The 23,592-nt window shown below is 41.8% G+C and overlaps 1 protein-coding gene and 1 long non-coding RNA gene across 3 annotated transcripts in view; one reads left to right on the top strand and one right to left on the bottom strand.

Moving 5' to 3' along the window:
* The window catches only part of ptprga (protein tyrosine phosphatase receptor type Ga), a 511,734-nt gene extending 499,276 nt beyond the window's left edge, over positions 1–12,458 (top strand). For both annotated transcript variants that reach the window (XM_036001852.1, XM_036001851.1), the window contains exons 25-29: positions 2,360–2,488; positions 4,970–5,116; positions 6,043–6,185; positions 8,354–8,489; positions 10,953–12,458. In XM_036001852.1, the coding sequence (XP_035857745.1) occupies positions 2,360–2,488; positions 4,970–5,116; positions 6,043–6,185; positions 8,354–8,489; positions 10,953–11,102 (705 nt within the window). In that variant the 3' untranslated portion in view covers positions 11,103–12,458. The remainder of the gene's footprint in view (positions 1–2,359; positions 2,489–4,969; positions 5,117–6,042; positions 6,186–8,353; positions 8,490–10,952) is intronic.
* LOC116034498 lies at positions 48–21,289 on the bottom strand. The gene is made up of 3 exons (XR_004101117.1): positions 21,193–21,289; positions 4,947–4,951; positions 48–58 (listed from the first exon to the last, which is right to left on the bottom strand). It is a non-coding gene; the product is annotated as an uncharacterized LOC116034498 (long non-coding RNA).
* Between the last annotated feature and the right edge of the window lie 2,303 nt (positions 21,290–23,592).

Genomic DNA, 23,592 nt, shown 5'->3' with positions numbered 1-23,592 from the left:
GGTGACTAGAGTTTAGATTCTCGGCCCAAGCCCGAGTCCGACCCGAGCCCGACACGACCTCGGGTCGGGCTCGGGCCGTTATTTCCGCCACTATCCTATCCTTTATCCATTACCTATTTAGCCTAATTGGGTGGGGAGAAAGCTATGCCATAATCACAAATGTTATAAATATGTATATATAAGCTATATAAAAGTAACAAATGTGTACAAAATTTAGGCTGCAGTTACAAAATGCAGCACTTCATGCGCGGAGTCTCCTCCTCTCGCACGCATCACACCGGGCCTGCTGTGCTGTATTGTGTATCTTAAGTGCAACATGGAGCTTGAAGATGTAAAGAAAAAAAGAAAAACAGGAGAATTACCTTTGAGCAAGTGTGGAGGAAAGTCGGAGGTATAGAAACAGTTTAAACAAGTCATGGGCAGTGACAACAATATGTTGTTCATCATTGTTTCTTTTTTTTACATTTCTTCATTCAGATCCATTTGTGATCCGTTCCATTCTGAATAAACAAACAGCGCAGTTTACAGGCTTCGTCCTTGTTGCATTATTCTAAACAGATTTCTGCAGTTCAAACAACTCGGAATTGTAGTTGAGAACGTCAGTTATAACGGCCCACGTATTAAAAAAATGTCGGGTTTAAATCGGGCTCGGGCTCATAATTACAGTTAATGGGTTGGGCCGGGCCGGGCTTGGACACAACGTGCTCGGGCTCGGGTAGGTTCGGGCTTGATTTTTTGGGCCGATCTAAGCTCTAACGGTGACTCAACGACCGCCCGAAATTACGGTAACGTTATATGGCCAAGCGAGCTAGAGAGTGATTGAAGAGAGGGAGCACAGCAGCGTTAAAACAAAGCAGTGAATCAGAGAAATAAAACTGTAGCAATAGGGTGACCAGATTTCCCGGAACTAAAACCAGGACACTTTGCACGTGACCGTAGTGCTCGTGCACGCACAGGCTTTTTATGTGCAAGCCCAGGTCATATTTTTCAGAGAAAATTGATTCCTGCTTCCGTATAAATTGTCTTTTCAGGAAACAGGGACCTGTAGTAATTAGCAGTGAGTGATTGGGAAGTACTACAGCAATCAGAATGAGAAAAGGCCCTTTTATTTAATTTTGGGGAATATTTTTCAAAGAAAATTGAGTCCTGCTTCCATATAAATTGTCTTTTCAGGAAACCGTGACCTGTAGTAACTAACAGTGACTGATTGGGAAGTAGCCTACTACAGCAATCAGAATGAGAGAATGAGATTTGTATTTCATATTTTCCAGAAATAATAATAACTGAACTGTACTTATTGGGAAGTAATGCAATCATCATGAAAATGAATTATTAGAGAGTCGTTGTTATGGAGATGATACACCGTCCCGTCACATTTGTGTGAACTGGCAGGTTTTAGAACGCTGCAGACTGACTCGTTGCAACAACTTGCAAGTTTCAACTCATCTTGTCGCGAATATTTGCTCTGAACTGGGCTTTACAGGTTATTTTAGTAGGTCAGTAAACACTCAGTCGGTATCACTGGTTGTGTGTTTTAAATATACACCTTTGTTTTAGTGATGCCTAAATCCCAAAATACTCTCGTGCTCTCATGTTGATATTGGAACACAGCTCATAGTTAAGTTTCAGAACATCAAGTGTGAGATATGTGGAGATTTTGGGTTGCTATATATAAATCAGGGACTGCTCCTTTAACAGGGTTCTCTAGCAATTTTGTGTGGCACTTTCATAAAGTCAGGGGAAAAGACGGATTTAGAAAAGCAACAGAGGCCGAAATATGCTGACTTTTATTCCACTAAGAACCATTAAGGTATTACACATATTGATAAGCAGATCTGAGAATCACACCAATCAAGTCTTGGTTTCTAGTAACCACAGTGACTTCTACTTCATCTACTTCATCACCCAGTGTGTAATACAGGCTTTTCATTAACGCTTTGAAGTCTAAAGCTCAGCCGAGATAGCCCTGATGATTCCATGATGGACTCTCAGAGTTGAAGAAAAGCACCTCCAGAACCACAAAATACATGACTCAGCAGGCTGAGTAGTGCTCTCCGTGGCTGGTAAACTGACCTTGATGTTCCACCCCATGCCCCCCTTCTAGCCCTGCCCCTGGGTCAGCTAAAAGCAGTTCAGTATGTTCCTTTCAACAGCAAGTTTCATACAAAATGGAATTTCCCCTCAAAGCTCAGTTTAGTCCTTTAACATGAAGCCAAATCCCAACAGTGCAGATGAATCTCTGATGATGAGCTGGTGATGTACTTAGTAATGTTAACGCTATACTTTTAAATCCAAATGAATGTGCTGTACCTTTCCCACTGACCGGTTGTGTTTTGGGGTTGTTGTTTTTTTTCCACAGGGTTACTACCGGAGTAATGAGTTCATCATTACCCAGCATCCTCTGCCTCACACCACAAAAGACTTCTGGAGAATGATCTGGGACCACAATGCACAAATTATTGTTATGCTGCCTGCCAACCATGGACTGGTAGGAAACACACACACACACACACACACACACACACACACACACACACACACACACACACACACACACACACACACATACACATACACTATGGGTAGTTATTAGTGCCATCTACCACTTTGACAGGCATCTGCACACCAGCATTTTCTGCCCTCTAAGCCGGTGTTTAAAGTATTATGAATCACACACACACACACGTCTTCATGAGCCAAAATTACCATGTGTCATTTGTTGTAACTGAGGTAAGCAGCCTAAAGCCTGAGATATACTTGCTTTAGTCTATATCCACGACGTTCCACTTCCGGGATTGCTCCATTGCTGACGGCAATTCGGCCGGATTTCACTCATTTCGGCCGGATGTCCCGTCACCTTCCTCTTTCTTTGTGTTGGCGTTCTAAACTCTGGTGGATTTATGAGGACTATGGTTAACTGCTCCTCAGATCTCTACAGGGTAAATCCAGACAGCTAGCTAGACTATCTGTCCAATCTGAGTTTTCTGTTTCACGACTAAAACAACTTTTGAACGTACACAAGTTCAACCAAAACAAACAAGTTCCTTCCCGAGGCTATTTTGCAGAGGCACCGTGGCCCCGTCCGGTGATTAGCACCGCCCAAGACGATTGTGATTGGTTTAAAGAAATGGCAATAAACCAGAGCACGTTTTTCTCCCATCCCAGAATGCTGTGTGGACTTACTAGACCCTCCTCCGCAGCGTTGTGGAGGAACTATACTTGCTTTAACTACGCATATCCAAACTCATGGCGCTTGCCTGGTGTATCCTGCGTCCGTTTGTAGCGTTGGTTATGCGTGTCCTCAGAAGTTAACAATACGCAAGATGCAATGTGCACATAAATGGTAGGGCATTGCAGAGAGAAACATACTCGCCATTGTCATGACGTGCTTGATTTAGGCAGGCGTGTCAAACAAACTTTGTGATGATACACACCACAAAGTCTCTCGTATAAGTAAATGTCTATCTGTAGTAAAAGGATGGGCACTTTTACAAGAAGCTTTCATTAGTTTTAGACCAGACATACAGCCTGTGCAATGAGGCTTTGCAAATAGCCAGTCAAACGGTAGGTCAACGAGTGTACTTTAACTAACTGGAACATTGCCTAATTATGTCACTTTTACAATTCTGTAATTGAAAGCTTGGGTCACAGCTGAGCTCAACATTTCCCATGGCATTCAGTTAATCTTGACCATGGGATTCCCTCAATTGCATCATCCAACCCGTTCTCACTCCCAACTCGTTAAATCCTGACGCTTGATAAGTGTCTCTCAGCATCAGATACCAACGCAAAAAACCAGCAGCTCGACTGCCACGCTGTAACATCACGTAGTATTAAGAGAGACAACGGTAGAGAGTAGTATGAAAGACCGAAAATCTGTGTAGGGATGTTGGTTGGGGTGGTGGATGAGTCGAACAACACAGGACTTTCACCCAGGAGACCAGAGTTCATGTCCTGTTCTTGACCCGAGTGTCACTGAAACTTACATTTTATAACCCCACCCACCATCTTTTCCTGTCCCGTTTTTGTGCTGCATGTCAGTTAAACGTATGTCCCGATCCAGAGTGTCAAAAAGTGACGCCAAGAGTCCCGACCAAGCGCGTTTAGATATGATGCATCAATAACAAACGCCAAAGGCACCTGACCATGTGTCCGTATTTTACGCGATGGGTAGTGAGAATGTGTTGCAACATCAGACTGGGACAAAGATTCTGCAGGAATGGTAGAACATCCAACTACTCCATATTTAGTGACTCATGCGCAGTGGCGGAATCGAACTTTTACTCAAGCAATGTACTTAAGTACAAATGTTGAGGTACTTTTATTTTACTTGAGTCTTTTCTTTTCATGCCACTTTCTACTTCTACTCTGCTACATTTCAGAGAGAAATATTGTACTTTTTATTCCACTGCATTTATCTGACAGCTTTAGTTACTAGATTTTTACACACAAAACACATGTACTTTATAAAATCTGATGTTTAATTATAAATGAAACTAGCCAACAATATAACGGCTTACAAGTCCAGCTGAAATGATTAGACCATTAAACACACAACTGTTTGGCTCCTTTCCAGTTTCTAAAATGGGAGAATTTTTCCTGCATTGAGTACTTCTACTTTTAATACTTAACTACATTTTCCTGATGATGATGATACTTACTTACTTCAGCTGAAGTACAGGATCTGAATACTTCTTCCACTACTGTTCTTGGGTTTGATGCACCAGAGGTGGGAAGCAGCAGGAGAATGGTTCACAAAACTGGGACTGCAAGACAACTGGGAATAATGTTCACACAAAGTTGACATTTCAGTCCAAATGTTGCGTTGAGTGAACCTTTTCCCCCACTAGAATATACTGTGTATTTTACACAAGATATACTACAGTGATACTGTATCCTGTAACACAACGTTACGTGAAGTGAGTGAATGGACACAGTAGTGAAACGCTCTCTGCGCTCTCTTGTGCAGGCAGAGGATGAGTTTGTGTACTGGCCCAGTCGGGAGGAGGCCATGAACTGTGAGGCGTTCACTGTCACCCTCATCAGTAAAGACCGACTCTGTCTGTCCAATGAGGAGCAGATCAGCATCCACGACTTCATCCTGGAAGCAACGCAGGTAACTCAGACAGAGAGAGACAGAGACAGAGAGAGACAGAGAGAGAGAGAGAGAGAGAGAGAGATTGTGTGTGTGTGTGTGTGCGTAAGAGAGAGAGAGACACTTACAACACAATTTAAAATGAATATACTGTTGTATACAGTTTTTTATTGACCCTAAATAATTAAATTATCACAGACACATTCTATACAATTTTCTTGTTTTCTTTTAGTTTTTTGTTTTTAAATGTATACTGCATATCTTAGTTTACGCAATGAATTATATGTATGTATTTTTCTCATTTTATTATTATTGAATTTTATTATCGTTAATGCTTTGGCAATATTGTTTTTCTGACATTAATGCCAATAAAGCAGTTAGAATTTGAGAGAGAGAGAGTCTTGTTTTCTGCCACAATATAAGACAAAATAAGTAGAGAATTGTATATATTATCATTTTTATTATTCAAATTTTTTTCTTTTTTTATATTATTGTTTCAACATACCTTTTGAGGGACATGCACTGAATATTTTATCTGCAATGATATCATAATTATCCTGTTCACTTGTATTATTAAATCTGATGTATTTACTCCTTGTTGTTTATATGTATGTTTGTCCTTATGCTTTGGCAACACAGATGTATTTTTTGTCATGCCAATAAAGCAAATTGAAATTGAAAAATTGAAAATTAAAATGGAGAGAGAGAGAGAGAGGTTTGTTTAGTTTATAGTTACACATTTGTAATAGTGCTTTAAATATCTCTACATATTTATAATATCTTACATCGTTACATTCTCCTATGTATTTACATTGTTATAAGAATGTCATTTTTTCATATTGCTTAATAACTTGTTTTCATATTTGCTCAATAACTCTCTCTCTCTCTCTCTCTCTCTCTCTCTCTCTCTCTCTCTCTCTCTCTCTCTCTATTATACTGTCCACCAGGATGACTATGTTTTAGAGGTTCGGCACTTTCAGTGTCCCAAGTGGCCGAAGCCCGACGCCCCCATCAGCAGTACCTTCGAGCTCATCAACGTCATCAAAGAGGAGGCGGCCACCCGCGATGGACCAACCATCATCCACGATGAGTCAGTCATACATTTGATTTACTCTTATGACTTGTATGAAGTAGGTACAGCAAATGATTGGATTAAAAAAGTAAAATATAAAGTTACAGTAGATAACACTGTATGTCATTGGGTCTGTCATCCCCAATATTAATTGGTTCCATAGTGTTGACTCCCAGGTTAATACATGTTTTTGTGAACACAGAATAATGTGAACAATAAGCGCAATGGCCCAAACAGGCATATAGAGACACTGGCAGCCTGACTATCCTGCCAGTACAGAACAGTGTGGAAAGACACATATTGTTTTACTTCTATACAACAAGTGACAGCACCTCCAACCCCCTCAATCCCCCAACAGGTACCCCAGGAAAACTGCCAATTAAACGTAATGAAAGTGTCTTTAGTATTGACACACAGTGTTCTTGAACGACACTGATCCAGCAGCTTCGGCTCATGTTTATTCATTAGAATAATGAAGACTGCTTGTCGCATCCTCGAGAAGAAAAGTGACTAATTGAGCACTTCATCTGGTTGCCATGGCGCAGCCGGCTTGCACCAGTGCAGAGACTGTCAGTTGGAGGCTGGTCCTAATTGTCTGCGCGCTCATTATCCAGCCAGGCGTGGTTGTTAGCAGCGGTTGGTGCTGCGCCCCTGACAGGGCTGCTAATGGAGGAGGAGAGCGGTTACATTGGGATGGCGAGCCGGCGTTCCCCAGGGAGCCTGACGCCGGGCTGCGCTGTCATCCTCAGGTGGATTCATTTGCTATAAATCAGGGGTCTTCAACAGGAGGGCAGGGGGGGGCACAAAATTATTGTTCATTTTTGAAAGTTTTTTTCAAAAATTTAAAAGTCTTAGAAAATGGGGAATGTACCTGAACTTTGTGGAGGGCTCCTAAGAAGCTTTGTGCTGGGGACGTGTATGATGGGTTTTAATGTTGTCATTCATACATTTATGAATTGAGTGAAATGAGTTTATTGTCTATGTTGTTACTGTTTTGTTGAATGGTCTCGCATTTTGTAGTTACTGTGTCATCTTTCGTTTTTTGTCTGGGTGGGTGGTGATGACGGAAGGGGGGGGGTTGTTCATGTTGCGAGTTGTATGTTTTGTATTTTTGCTAAAAAATAAAAATAAAAAAATTGTTAATCACAAAAAAAAAGTCTTAACATGAATCCATATTATTAGCAAATATAAATCCCCACTGATGATAGGCTTACTGGCATATAGGTAAGGTAGCCATCCACAGATACAGTTCATCTTAAGGATTCACTGTGCCACAAGTATGTGTAACATTAAAACATGATTTATAAAACCATGCCAACAATTATTAGGCTGTTTCAATAGCTTAGTATTCCATGCAAAAAAAAAGGTATGTATAAAGGCTTTAGGCCGCCCTGCACGTTATTGTAGGTCCAGGTCATTTCATACAATATAAGTAGTAGGGGGTCCCTGCTCCATCTCTCTTTCAGTTAAGGGGTCCTTGGCTTAAAAAACGTTGAAGACCCCTGCTATGAACATTACATCTCTAATCTCAGATAGGGCTGGGTAATATATCAATATAAATTGATATTGTGATATGAGACTAGATATCGTCGTAGATTTTACATATCGTAATTACATTATTTTTTTCTGAGATTAAAGTCGGAATTCTGAGAATAAAGTCAAAAATCAAAAAAAAAAAGTTTCTCACTTTTCAAAGAATTCTGACTTTAATCACAAAACTGACTTTTTTCTCAGAATTCTGACTTTAAACTCAGAACTCGAATAAAATGTTCACATGTGGCCCTAATCCTCTTCCGTATAAAGGCACCACATGCTGCTGATGATGATGTAAAAAAAAGTTAGCTGACATCAAATGTAGCGACATTGAGTGTTATGCCTCAGACTATGAAACTAAAAACTAAATCTACTGTTTTGGGCCCATTTGTAGATACAAATGGGCCCAAAACAGTAGATTTAGTTTTTTGTAATTTGTCAGCTTTACAAAGACGAGAGATTCCATTTTGATTACTGCTTCAGCTGTCAAAACAGCAAAATCAACGATATGTTGAGGAACCAGCGGAGAAACATACTATAACATACCCTAACCCTAACCCTCTGGTATTATTGTGGAGATGCATGCTAACCCCAGACCTTGGCTGTGTGTATGTGTGTGTATGTGTGTGTGTTTGTGTGTGTGTGTGTGTCAGGTTGGGAGCAGTGTCTGCCGGCATGCTGTGTGCCCTCACCACCCTGTCTGAGCAGCTGGAGAGGGAGGGGGCCGCCGATGTCTACCAAGTGGCCAAGATGATCAACCTCATGAGGCCCGGAGTCTTCACAGACATTGTGAGTCCGACAAATGCAACTACAACTACGATTCCAGCTTCAAACCTTTTTTTATGGTCAACAGAAGCAAGTATTTGTAATGATCCAAAAATAAAGCTGCAAGCAGCAATGAGTAGGTTTCTATGGCGCCCCGGAGGTGACATGGAGGAAAAAGAAGAAAAAAACGAGGACAAAAAAAAAATAAAAGAAGGAAAAAAAATAACTGGGACAAACACTGACTCACTTGAGCAGTTGCTGTTTCCGCTCGCAGCCATCTTGCCAGTCAAAAAGAGTCGATCTCCGAATGCAACGTAACAGGGAGGAGAGTAAAGATGGAAAGCTCCTAAAGCTTTGTTCCATATAAATGCACGGATAATTCGTTGTTTTGTCATTAGTGAAAAACAATATTGACCTTGTAGTTGAAAAAGGAACAACACTTTTGAGCTCTATAACAAGACATTATCAAGGCATATGGCAGCGTTACATCCACATTAGGTAAACCTATGAAGCTACACAGTGGCCAATGCCCCCGTAATATTAAGCCTCGACCCCCCTTCTGGCCCCCCTAACTGTAGCAAATATTTTCAGACCTTTTTTTACTCCATCTTTATCCCCAAAGAGGGGATATTCATGTGCAGTGATAGATAAAATGTAGTTTAACACTGAATGAGTCTTCTTGTGTTAATGTTTTATGTGTAGCTTTACGTCCTTTGTAGTTGCAAAACTGTGGAGGGTTGATGGTATGTATCACTTGTACTTAATATATTCGGTGACCCCCAAAATCGGGCCCCAGCCTGGCACCTCCATTGGAAATGGTCTAGAACTGCCACTGAAGCTCCAGTAGAACTAAAGGCAGCTACACACCGGGCCGATGGCCGACCGTTGGCAGAAAAGGCAGTTGGACTGGTCAGTCTCCCCGAGTTGGTCAAAAAATTGCCTCGGAACACACCAAAATGACGAGACGTAATACGTCTCCATAACAGCAGGCGGCGCTAATCTGTATTGTCGCCCAAAAAATGAAAACTGGCAGCTGATTGGACAAACGCGTCACATGGGTCTGGCTGCTGCTTTCAGATTTTGGATTTTTCAACCGGCCATTAATGGCGACTCATTCAGAATACGATCTCATATTGTACTAAAATAGTTCACCGAAACATGTTTCTGAAAACATTTTAAGCGAGAAATAGGCCATGCAGTTGCTGAGTCTCTTCATTTCAGATCAAAAAAGGTCAGTTTAAAAGATTTTCGTCAGATTTTGAGAGACTTAATCACGGTCATCCCGCTTGCCATTTCCGGGTGATCGACGATAAGGCATGGATACCCGACCCGAGCCCGACGGGCCGGGCCGGGTTCGGACAGATATTTAGAAATGATGGTCGGGTTCGGGCCGGGCTCGGTCACATCAGCGTGATAAGGCATTTGTTGTAAAATGGTGCTGCGGCTCCTTTAAGAGAGCTCAGTGTGTGTGTGTAAAGTGGGCAGAAGAGAGATAGAGAAAAGAGGAAGCAGACGTGTAGATGCGACTGGAGCAGAGTTGGTGAAATAAGTTTTGTACACAGTGTGTGCGGTATCCGAGATAAACCCCAGACTGAAAACCAAGTTCATTTATCTGCTCACCAGAAACGGGATTTTAACCCCGACATTATATAACGTCTATATTATATTATATTACCCTGGAGGTAACGAGTCTCCCCTGGTTTTCTGATCACGGTCGGAATCGAAGCAAGCAGGAAAAGTTAACACATTGAACATTTAAAATTAAACAGCTTATTAACGTGCGCTTGTTCCCCCGTGTGCGCTGATGCGCTCATCTGTTGACATTTCCGAATGCCTTCCAGTTGCTTAATAAAAGCTTTCCACACAAACAAACGTACATATGTCATTAGTAGGAGAAACAAAACAACGAGATTTTAACTGTGTCGGGCTCGGGTCGGGCTCGGACATAAATATCATAATGCCTGACGGGCTCAGGCCGGGTTCGGTCACGGCTCTGTCGGGCTCGGGCCGGGTTCGGACGGATAACTCTAATCCCCGACTGCCCTGTCTCCGACTGAGCATGTCAGGTCGGCCAAAATGAAGGCCGACAGCTCTTCCAACGGACGACGGCACGGAACACACCGAACAGACTCGAGTCACTGACCTCGCCAGACTGTCCAACGGCCGATTATCGGCTCGGTGTGTAGCTGCCTTTAAACACATGTGTAAACTCCAGTCCCGTGGGCCAAATCCGGCCCCTTGCAAATTTTGATTCGGCCCATATATCAATTTAGGTTCATATTTGCCGACTTTGAGACTCAGAAATTCCCCCAGAAGCAGAGAGTTTTCATATTCAGGCTGTGAAACAGGTTGCTGTGAGTCAGCTGTGTGGTAGCCTGCTTTAAAAAATGTAATCATAGTTTTTCTGACCTGTTCCCCTCTCTCTCTCTCTCTCTCTCTCTCTCTCTCTTTCTGTCTTCTCGCTGTCTGTCACTGCTGGGCTCCCAGGACCAGTACCAGTACCTATACACATCTCTGCTCAGCCTCGTCAGCTCCAAGGACAACGGCTCATGCGTTCTGGCCGGGGACAGTAATGGGACCATGGCGTCCATGTCCGACCAGTCTGACCAGGCAGAGAGCATGGAGTCCCTGGTGTGAGAGATGCCCTTCAGGGGGCCCAGAGCTTAGCGGAGCAGAGGGCGTCTGTTGGCTCTTGGAGCACCAGAAAGGAGCCACTTACATTTGTAAAACGTCAAGGAACTCTTGTGGACAAGACTTTTTGAGGCCTTTTTGCCAGACTCTTGGTTAAAACGAATAACCTGATTACTTTTTTACACTGATAAAAAGTTTTTGATATTTATTTTTTTCGCCATTTTATGTCTTAATGTTCTCCTACTGAAGGGTTTGCACCTGCGTTTTTAAGTTTGACGACGGCGTCGGTCGGTAGGCAACGAGAAACACTTTTCTGTCTTTTCTTGTTTGCACTATACAACGGCAGTGTTACTGCCTATACTAAAGCTGACTCACTTGGCTTTTCTCCACTCAAGCTCTGTTTTTTTGTGGGTTTTTTTCGACATTCCGTGGCTTTGGCCCTTATTGAATCAACTGCTTCTGTGAAGGACATTGTTCTGTCTGCCAGCTACCAGTTGATTTAAAGACAGTCAGTGGACGGAGGAAGGCACCGACTCTCTGCCTCAGTAACAAAATGCTGTTTGACTTCAGCTCAGCGTGACCTCCTCCGTCCTGCTCACCTATCCTACTCATATTACCACTCATTTATCACAAGAACCGAGATCTTGGAACCTATTGCCACAGACAAGTAGCGCTTGTTTTTAGTGAGTAGTTTCCTCTTTACCGTTCAGTAGGGCTGGGCATCGTTCTGATGTGAACAATTCTGATTCCAATTGCGATTCTTCCTTCCAATTCCGGTTCTTATCAATTCCGATTCTTTGAGGGTGGAGTTGAAACCAGTCACATGTTTATTTCCCAGATAAGAGGAACATTTTATTTTGATTCAATTGTGATTTACAGTTTTACCGGGCTTTTTCAACGTAAAATAAAGCCACACTAGAGCACCGCTTACTGTGCTCCATGGCTGCAACACAACAAGCGCCTGGAAGTACGGAGGTCGCTACGGGAACCCAAACTTGCATTTGTTAAATTTGGAACCGATGATCGGATTCGAAACCAACATTTTCCAAACGATTCCAAACAACACCAATAAAAAAACAATTCCATTGGAATCATGATTTTTTTTTTAAACAATTTCAAGTTGGAACCGGTTCTCGATGCCCAATCCTACCGTTCAATTTTTGTTTGTTTTTTGCCTTGTTTTCTTGTCACACTCCCGCTTTATTAGCGAGTCACACCCATGTTAGAATATCTAAGGTGGTGTAATGACTGCTACTGTGAAGTTTTATTATTATTTCTTTGTACAATTCATATTATGCTTTTTAATATATGGAAATACTGTATGTATACATATATAAATATATCCTTATCATAATAACTTTGTGATTTTTGTACACGTCCTTTGTGGCCGGTTGATTTCCAGCGCGGCCGATAGTTGAGCGCTCCGGTACTCGCAGCTGATTCACAGCCATCTATCTGGAAGCGGACTCCCTCGGCCCTCTGCGTTCTTGTATGCTGCTACGTCACCTGAACTCACACACAAATACACACATACAAAACACCACCGGTAGTGATTTTACATTTCAAACATTTGACAAACTACAAACAGGTGATGCAACGATATGACATTGCCATTCTTTTTGAAAATCATGTTTTTAAAGGGGTTTCTTTTGTCATAAAATTCATTCTGACAGACAAGCACGGATAAAGAACACCGAGGCCTGTACCTGTGTGTGTGTGTGTGTGTGTGTGTGTGTGTGTGTGTGTGTGTGTGTGTGTCATTACAGGGTTGAATCAGTATGATCTGCACTGGGACAGCAGACTCAAAAACAACAAGCTCTATGCAACAAGTTGGTTAGGTTTTAGAAATCTGAAACGGGGTTTAAAACTGTCTTGGGTCTCAGTGTTAGTCTAGTCCAGATTTGACTGGTCTCACTGCAGTGGGTTTCGATTTTTCAAATCTTTAAATCTTTTCATTTTATTTGCACTTACAGTATGTCGTCTGGACAGAGTAAAAATGCTTCATAACTCTCTTCAGCATTAAATGGTCTTTAGGTTCATAACATGACATATAGTAGGCTACATCTTTGATAACTGCACGTGGTGCATGAATGGAGAATCTGACAAGAAAAATGTTCCCATTAGATTTTTCCAATTTACAGATTGGAAGCCTAAAGCCAGTGCTGTATTTGTAATATATTTTCTGATGAATGACAACAAGCTGCTACATTTAATATGGTTGGTTGGTTACGAAGAGCGGGAGTTTGTTAAGATACGTGCTTTTTCATTCCACTTATGACTTCACTGACATTATGAACTTCTCATCTACAATCTACACTGCCTGTACCAACTCCCATGTAGGCCTACAATGTTTACAACATGTAATGCTCAGGTGTGACTAAATTTCACAAAAGACAGTAGTGATATATTAATTAGTCTAATGGTAATGGCTTTCTTTATTTTAACGAAAATGAACCACAAGTTGCCTCATCATTTGTTACATTACAGATAAAACTTGTTAAAAGTTAAAGGTGGGTTTTGCTTTTAGAATATTTTGCTTTCTTTCCTCACTTCGATAATATGACAAAAATGTAAAAAGGGATTTGATGATGGAGGGATTTCCTATGAAAAGGCCAAAACCAGAAAGATAGTTTAGTCTCAATACTAGCATATTTCCCTACCCTGCATGTGGCACATTTATTTCTACTCAAGACGTTACCCTTTAAAGAAATGTGTGTAACATTCAGTAATTTCCTAAAACAGCTAGGTTGTTTTTAGCAAACATTACTCCAGCAGGAGGAAATAGTGAGGTTGCTGTGGACTTAGGCTGGTCCTACCAGACTCTCGCACATTTCATTTGTACAGAGTCTGGCCACTTTCCATTGACAAGACTAACTTCCTTGAAGGCAGGTACTCTGTTGAAGTTTAAAACTATTGGATTTGCCCAGAGCCACTCTGGTAGCCCTGTCTGGTAAGGCCAGGCTAACGAGAGGGGAGACAACAACAACTATCAGCTTAGCATCGCTAGCGTTAGCCTTAGCCAACTCCTTCACCACTAACGGAGCGAGCTGGAAAATCAAACTGTTCCCGAACCCCATGGGGAGGAGGGCCACAACATCATGGCCACCAACATAACTCTTTAACTTCTGGATATTCGGCAGCGTTGCCACAACAGACCGCATCTTTATCCGCCGCCATTACGGAACTATAACTCAAACTAGCGCACGTCACGACCTCAACGTCATCGTTCTCAGGCACTCCCTCTGTTCGCTGATTGGACCGCCAAATATTTGGTCAGAGAAAACCCAAGACTATACCGCAAACCCAGACGGAGTACTGAAGGAAAATGAAAATTGAGCGGAAGTACGTAGGAGGGCGGAGCCAGGCTACTGGTGACTATCTTTAACTGAAGATTAAAACACATTGAGAAATAGCAGATATACACATATTTCATCATCTTTGGATTTGTTGATAATAAAACATTTATAGAATATTGACAGACTTGTCCTTTAACTTTAACCAAACCCGAATAGACAATAAAAAATGCTTTGAAAGCTTTGAAGGCTGGGTGCTGGATCCTAAAAATGAATAGTCATAAATACTGCTGCTAGGACAGCTAGTCTCGGATAGACAGACCTTCCTTCACAGCACTGTGGAGGAGGGTCTGGCAAGTCTACACAGCATTCTGGGATGGTAGAAAATTGTGCTCTGGTTTATTGGCATTTCTTTAAACCAATCACAATCGTCTTGGGCTTTGCTAAGCGCCGGACGGAGCCACGGCACCACAGCAAAATAGCCTCGGGAGAGTTTAGAACGCCAACACAAAGAAAGAGGAAGGTGACGGAAATCTGGCCAAAATGAAAGTCATCCAGCAAAATTTTCGGCAGCACCTGAACAATCCTTGAAGTGGAGCGTCGTGGATATAGACTACCACACAACGGATGTTTCGGGCAGTGCCCTTCCTCAGTGAGGGCGCTGCCCGAAACATCTGTTGTGTAAATTCTTCTTCATTCTTCATTCCTTTTGTCATTCAGCAAAACACAGAAATGTAAAGCATGAACAAAATTACGGGCCTTTTAAAAACACAGATAAAAACAGGGTAATAAATAGAGCTCTATGAATATATATAAAAACAGAATAAATAATTTCCAGCAGAATATTTGTCTGTACGACTATGTGATGTATTGCACTTGTAAATGAATAAATAGTATTCCACATATGCATAGTAAAGTTGCAGTGACGTCCACTCTAAATTGGTCTATAACGTTACCGCGCTTTCGGGCGGTCGTTGAGGCTCAGTCTAAAACTCTGCCATTTCGACCAGCTGTTTGTAACAAAAATAAAATGAATTATGGATAATTTTATTTCTATAGTTTATAGCTGACTTCTCTATTGGCTGTTGAAACAGGTGACATCTCTTACCTTCTAAAACCAGCCTCTGCGACTTAAATAGCTGAGTCGCACCGGTTTCGTCTCGTTGCAAATCTTTAGTCTGAACTGGGCTTTAGGGTTAGTTCCATCAAATTCTAGTGCTGTCCTAGTGGTTTTCTTAAAGGTAGACAATACTCATTGACCATGTGGCCTGACAAACTGTTGCTCTTCTCCTAAAACCAGTCGTAACCACGCAGAAACATACGCTGTCTGACCTTACACTGGTGTTTTCATCACCAGATTCTATGCGAAGGCGTCCACAATGACATTAAACCCAGGGCTTTGACCAGATCTGATTTATCTGCCATATAGTTCACACACCTGAGAGGCTAATTTCTTTTATGTCACAAGAAAACAAGCGCTCATTTTACAAAATCTGTGTCCACTGTGTGTTATGAAAGTGATCGACTAGTAAAAACTGCATTTTGGAGAAAACAGGTGGAGGTCCAGAGGTTCCAGATCCGTGCTCGCTGACAGAGGTGTGATCACCCGCTCCGACCTCCCAAGGCCTTGTGTACATAGTTTCCGTTCCATACTCCCTTTATTTCTCCAGAGATGTTTTTTTTTTTTTTTTTGTGGTTTTGTGGCCTACGAGCAAAGAGCCGAGTCTGAAATGTTTCCTGCTTCAGCTGCAGTAACCCCTCACACGCACACTTACATACACAAACACACACACACACACACACACACACACACACAGACACACACACATTATTTCCACACGTACACATTTCTTTGACATGCGGATGTTCTAATTTAGCAGCTGATTTTGATGATATTCTGTACCGTACCAGTGGTGTGAAATGACACTTGTGGTTTTGCATTTTGAATGAAAATGTGAAAGTGTTTTTTTCACACAGCACAAAACAGATAATGTGTCAATGCGAGGGGGGGGGGGGCAAATGTATTTCGATTTTTTTTTTTACTTTTACCAAAGACTTGAATACCGTGCAGAAAAAGATGTTAGTCAAGCTTTTCTCTCTCTTTTGCCGATTTCTCTCTGCTGACTGGATGCCCAACCCCCCTTTCTCCCCCTCCCACTATAGCTGTATTTGTATATGTCCTTACAGTAATTAGCTTCAATTATCATTGTTTGCTTTAACTTAGGCATTAAAGTCCTTACATGCAGTATTTGTTATACACCATCACCTGCAATATCTTCTGTCGAATTAAGGGGCAATAGGAGCTACAATGTCCAACTTTTAGGGAGACATCTACAAAACATTTTCTGTTTCTGGGGCTTATTTTTCTTTATTTATTTTTTTAAAGGTTTTGTGAAATATACACTTTGCCTAAGGGCCCGGTCACACCAGAAAGTGGCACGTGGCAAACTGGTGAGCAACTGTTGCTGCTGAGCTAACATTGAACATGCTAGCTACTGTATGAAATAACGTGCTAGTGCTAGTCCAGCCCAGTCTCACGGCAGTTCGTGAAATGGTCACGTAATTTAAATTTGATTCGTGTACACGAACACGTTTATCTCGTTTTTTTCGTGATGGTCAGCACGTTTTTTAAACTAATGTATTTCAATTTGAAGCATCTTTCGTGATCACAGCACGATTCTCAATGAGAAGATGACGTAGCATTAAGAGCGACTACGGTAGCGAGTAGTATGAAAGCCCGAAAATTTGCGTAGGGAGGTTGGTTGGGGTGGTGGATGGGTCAAACAACATAGGACTTTCACCCAGGAGACCGGGGATCACGTCCCGTGTGTCACATTTCCTAAACCCAACCCAACTTTCTTCTTTTACTAAACCCAACCGTCCCGTTCTTCTTTTCCTAAAACCAACCGTGCCGTTGTTGTCCCGCGGCCCGTTCTTCTTTTCCTTAACCCAACCCGTCCCGCTGTATACAGCTATGCCATTGTTGGTATTATAAAAAACGTGCTGACCATCACGAAAAAAACGAGATGAACGTGTTTGTGTACACGAATCAAATAGATTAAATTACGTGACCATTTCACAAACTGCCGTGAGACTGTGTTGGCTAGTCAGTCAAAGTAGCTAGCCATAGCCTACTAGTTGGCTTGCTACCAATCGCTAACAATAGGTTAAAGCGGTTATTTCAAGGAAGTACTATCCATGCCTTTATTACGACTGACTGCAGACCATGCCACATCTCTTTTGGGGAACAGTTTGTTCTCCAACAGAGCAGGGCGAAATCAAATTGGATGGTGTGTCAGTATAATATGATAGCTGCCTCCATTTTCAACTCCAATCCCTCAAAGCTTAGCACTTTCAAGACAGTATGCAGTTGGCTTAACGGCGTAGATTTGCATGTTGAATGTACTGCTGTGTGTGTGAAGTGAAGTGATTTCTGAAATGTTGCTGTTATGAATGTTGGTGTGACGGGGCCCTTAAGATGGGCGTTCTATTATTTTTCTTGTCCCCCATATTCAAGCCATTCTGATCATTGTGATCATTCTGAATGAAGCGTGTTTTTGTGTTGCCACAAGTGCACATGCAGCTCTGCCGTCAATGAGAAATGTACATAATATTTTGTTTGCCTCTGTAACCCAGCCCTTCTCTGGAAACTGTGTACTTAACGACTGTGTCAGAGGAAATGTTTAATCAGATTTTGAAATTCCATTATTCAGACTTTCCATGTTTCTCTTTTGTCCATGATTTTGTTACCTTAACATAATTATTTTACCGTTTCTTGATGTAACACGTACCACAAAGCTCTCTCACAAGGTTTCCGATCTGACACAAGTCTGTGTCAATCTGTTCCTTCCATTGGAGGTCACCCATGGCATCGCTGTTAGTGGTGGAATGTGTGGAAGCCAGGTGTTTGTGCATCCAGCTTGTGGTCATCATCACATTCCAATTTCCAGCGTAACGTCCTCCATTAATGTTCAGGCAGTGATTGTGATATTACAACGTTATCCCCTCTTCTTCGGATTTGTTTTTCTTTTGGTTTTCGTCCACTGGAGGCTTTGTTTCTGTTGCCAACAACAGAATAGCTCTTTCACTAGATAATTTCCACATCCTTGACCCGTTTTTTTTTTGGAAAGGTGGCTGTTCCTTCCTCTTTTGTAACATGAAATAAAAAAAGATGGATTTCGTTTTTTGTTTTGTTGAAAGCTATATCAAAGCATTCTATTATAGTGTTATTTAATATGTAAATGGTATTGCTATACATAAAATAAAATATGGGTTTTGATGTAATTTTCTGAAATCCTTTGTGTGATAATTGTGCTTTTTTGTGTATTTTAGCTTTTTTCTAAAGGCTCCGTTACTGTTCTTGAACGTCCAGTATTTACTGGGGTTTCAGCTCTGGTTTGGTCCTACAACTACTGAAAAAGATATTTTATCGCTTTAGCTACTCGTTTCTGATTTCATTACACAGTGACATTACTGAATCCTTTTAATTTAATCAACAAGTCCTACAAAACATATGACATAGGTTGTTTATTCCTAATTTGTGATACGACCCACAGGAGAGTTTTCCATCCTCATATCTAAACCAGAGAACGTAACAGTTGCAGTTTGGTTAGGTTTAGGCACAGAAACTACCAGAGGCCTGTACTACGAATCAAGATCAACATGCCCTGGATTTATTTCAGTTACCCGGCTTCACCTAACCTAACAACCGCCGTCCCGCATAAGCTGTGTCACGCCGGTGGTTAACAACTAGTTCAATCAACCCAGGGTCTCCCAAATCCAGCGACACGCCCGTTCACATAAAAAAGGCGGTGTTTGCACAGCATGACCAATCGCAAACATCTACCAGAGCCGCATATTTTACATTAGAAGAGCAAACTATAATTCTACATAAATATGAAAAATACAGACACAGTCAAATGCAATATATTCGCTGCTTCCTAAAATAGAAAGGAAAGCTGGCAAAAAAAAGCCGACGCTGTTATGCGTAAATCACAACACTTATCAATATCACTTCCCCATCAGTCAGGCACAAGATCTGACGATAATTACACTTGTGCTTTCCATAAACTGCCATTGCTTTAGCCTATTATTTCAGTTGCAACCCTGGCTGTGGTAAGAGACCGTGAGAGCAAATAAAAAATATAAAAACATAATTCAAACCGATGTGCGCAACCGACAAATAGCCTATACGTAATTCCCTCCACTGAAAATCGATATTTTTCATAAAAATACCCATCAGGGAATGTTAACTGGCTTATTGCTCTCTAAATGTTTGAACTTTTATGAGCGTACCTCTCTCTCTCTCCGCGCACCGAGCTCCACGGATCTTCTAAGAAATGTGATGCCGTTATCAATCGAGTATTGATTGGTGTTCAGCATAAGTTCAGCTGAAGTTACCTCGTTAATGCCAAATCGTGCTTCGTAGTACAGGCCTCTGGTTACGTTTAGAAAAACATTGTGGTTTGGGTTAAAAATCAGACCTTACTTCACTTCCGGTTACACATGTGACATTCATAAAGTTAAAAAAGTCACTGATATACCAACACATTCTCACTCCTAATGTGTCAGAAAGCGCTGCTTGGTCATGTGTCTTTGGCGCTTTGTTATTGACACAAAAAGTCTCCTTTAGCGGCATACTTAGACGCGCTTGGTCGGGACTCTTGTGTCACTTTTTGATGCTCTGGGTCAGGACGGGACAGGTTTAGGAAAAGATGGTGGGTGGGGTTACAAAATGTATGTTTCACGAACACAAACACGAACCGCGGTCTCCTGGGTGAAAGTCATGTGTGTTTGTTTCACCCATCCACCCCCCCAACTTGCCTCCTTATGCGGAACGTAGCGCTCTTACTTTGTCACCTAACTTCCTGCTTTGCTGCAGTTACTACGGCCACTAGAGGACACCACCCATAGATATGCCAACGAAAATTCCACCATGTTTCACTCATTTAGGCCGGATGTCCGTTACCTAGGGCTTCCTTTGTGTTGGCATTCTAAACTTATGAGGACTATGGTTAACTGCTCCTCAGATCTCTGCAGGGTAAATCCAGACAGCTAGCTAGACTATCTGTCCAATCTGAGTTTCTGTTCCTTCCAGAAGCTATTTTGCAGCGGCACTGTTGCTCCTTACAGCCCATGATGATTGTGATTGGTTTAAAGAAATGCCAATAAACCAGAGCACGTTTTTTCTCCCATCCCGGAATTCTGTGTGGACTAGCCAGACCCTCCTCCACAGCGCTGTCGAGGAAGGTCTAGCAATGCGAGACGAAAGTGGCTATATGTAACTTTCAGTTTGTGTTGATTGCAGTGGCCCCAAAAGAGGTACAGACAGACAGAAAATCAGTCATTTATAATAAGAAAATAAGTTACAGATGCATCATTGCATTTCAAGTGTTGCATACGGTAACTTAGCCTACTTTGGATGTATTGTGAGCTAAACCGGGTATCACTGTCACTGTCCCGAGCAAAGCAAGAGTTTGTTATTGCAACCAACATAAAAGTAACTTACTTATATAGCGCATTTCATGAAACCCACGAACGCTTTACAAAACTACAGGGGGACAAGGGAAAAGAAAATAGTAGGCCAACTCAAACGGAGTGAAAAGAAATAAAAGTCGGATGCTACATGGAAGGGGGGCGGAGGTTAATGTTGGCTACTGACATACAACCACATTGTGCATTGTAAATTTATTTCATGAATGAAATAGACATATTACATTCCTGAGGGCCAATACAGGGTGGGTTTTTAATCATTTACAATCCCGTAATCGTCTCCATCTGTTGATAGCCCGACCGAGATAGACTCTCTCTTCAAAGTTCTTTTCAACTTTCCCTTAAGGTACTTGTCGACTATCGGTCTCATGCCGGTATATAGCCTTAGATGGAGTTTACCACCCGCTTATAGTCTTTCACTTTCTCTTTTAGCTTTTAGTTGTTCTTCGTTTAATTTACTTTTTTTCTGTGATGCCCCAGTATCAGCCATGACTACAGCAGATAACTTCTAAAATACCATGACTATACTATTAGGCCTACAGTATGTAAAGACATCTCCTGCTACCGTTTACCTGCTAATACTCAAACACAGGCTTTTTTCTGTGTTACACCCAAATCTGTGACCCATCAGAATGTGTTACTGTAGCGCCGTCTACCTGCCGCAAATTACTTTGTAACTTAGAGGGAAAAAAATCAGACCGGGGCAGAGGCATTAATAAAAACTATATAAAAATAGCCTTCTTTTCACTGTTAGTCTCATTTACGGCTACAGATCATTTATCATCATTAGATGAAAAAAACATTTGAAAGTTCCTTAGTTACTTTAATGAGTCATAATTGCTACTTGAACAAACGACCTGCGTTTTTCTGGGGAGGACAGTCTCAATTAAATAGACATTTTCTTTCCTATTATCTGGCCAGAGACAGAAGACAATGTGTGAGCCTCCATAACTGCAAGCAACCTCCCAAGCAAAGGCATTAATTATGTAGTAAGGGTTTGCACATTATGAATCTGATCCTGTTCATCAAACTTCTAAAAGTGAAATGTGTGATGTGAAGAAAGATAAACACTAATATACTATACTCACAAATGTATGAATAAAATATGGTATCTGTAGAAACATGTAATTAAGAATACAGTTGTTGTGACTACTTGCAGCTGCTGCTGCCTTGTAAGTGGTTATTTTTTGCCCTTTTAGATTGTTGTTTCTTTCACATGTTAATTGCTAATGAAGATAAATTAACTAGAAAAATATAATAGGCCTTTGCAGTATAGCAAGGATTTTTTTTTTTTTTTTAAATACCGGATAATTGGGCAGATGAGTACTGTAAATCTGTGGGTCTGATTGGCTGTTCCTGAGCATACATGTCAGGATCTGAGGGGTTCCTGTGTGTTTTCCCCGCTCCCCTTGCTCTGTTGTCTGTCTGTGTTCCTGTGTGAGGCTGAGCGTGGCCATTCTGATTCCATTCACCTGCCTGTTCATTCAACCACCTGTAAGCCCTCAGCACTGATTGCCATCTACTCCTGCTGCAGTATTTAACCCAGGCTGCGTTCAAAAAGTAAAAAAAAATTACCTCCTAAAGGGCCATTCACATTGTACGCACAAATGGCAGCGCTGCGCTATGAAACCCATTATTGTCAATGGCTTGCGCGAGCAAGAACTGGTCTGCCGCGGCATTTTGTGGCTGGCCGCTCTTGCGCGTGCCGCGGTCAAAGTTCAACATGGTTCAACTTTGACCGCGGCATGCGCAAGAGTGGCCGCGGTGCGCTGTGATGTGTCTGAATAAAAAGAAAAAAAGTAAACACCGAACACACGTGGATCCCCAAACGGAACAAGGCTTTCTTTTGTTTCAAAGACAGAAACATCGTCTCCACCAAATCACTACTGTGTATCCTACACAATGTTGCATGTAGCCTGTCGGTACACGATCCGTTCTGCCTGCACGATCCGTTCTGCACATGCGCAAAATGTTCGCGCATGCGCGGTTGTACGAGGATTTACGACACTGCGCGATCTGTTCCACGCTTCCGGTCGACAGCCAAGCTAACGTTAGTTTAGCTAACAGCTAATTCGGCTAACTGCTAGCTGAGACAGCATGTAATAACTTTAAAAGACCCTCAAAATAAAACTTGAAAATAAACGTTGACATATATAACAAACACCTAACATATATAACAGCTGTTACGTCAGTTCTACTTTACTTGTGCTCATTTAAAATACAATCACTCAATACTTGTCTTTATTGTTATTACTGTGAAGTCTTAATTTAGCTGTAGCCTGCTTTTCCCATTACGTTTGAGTTAACGTTATTTTAGACTGAATCTAGCTGTCAGCTAGCGGTTAGCCGAATTAGCTGTTAGCTAAACTAACGTTAGCTTCCCGGTGGAGGCTAGCCATAGGCTAGCGTGGAACAGATCGTGCAGGTCGTATGGATACGTAAAACAGTATTATCTTGCGCATGTGCAGAACGGATCGTGCAGGCAGAACGGATCGTGTACCGACATAGCCTACTGCACGTCTGATGTAAACACCGGACGCAGACGTGACGTGCATTCAAATATTGGCGCATGTATGACGTAAATTTGCGTTGAGCCCGGCGGCGAGCACAATAAATATAGTTGGGAATAGGACAACCTAGCGGCGAGCGCAGCGCATTCCGCGTACAATGTGAACGGCCCCTAAGTCCTTTCCTAACCACTTTTCCTTAAC

This window comes from Sander lucioperca, chromosome 6 (assembly GCF_008315115.2).
Source record: "Sander lucioperca isolate FBNREF2018 chromosome 6, SLUC_FBN_1.2, whole genome shotgun sequence".
NCBI lineage: Eukaryota > Metazoa > Chordata > Actinopteri > Perciformes > Percidae > Sander > Sander lucioperca.
The sequence above is the reverse complement of the archived record's forward strand: the minus strand, read 5'-3'. Positions and strand labels throughout refer to the sequence as shown.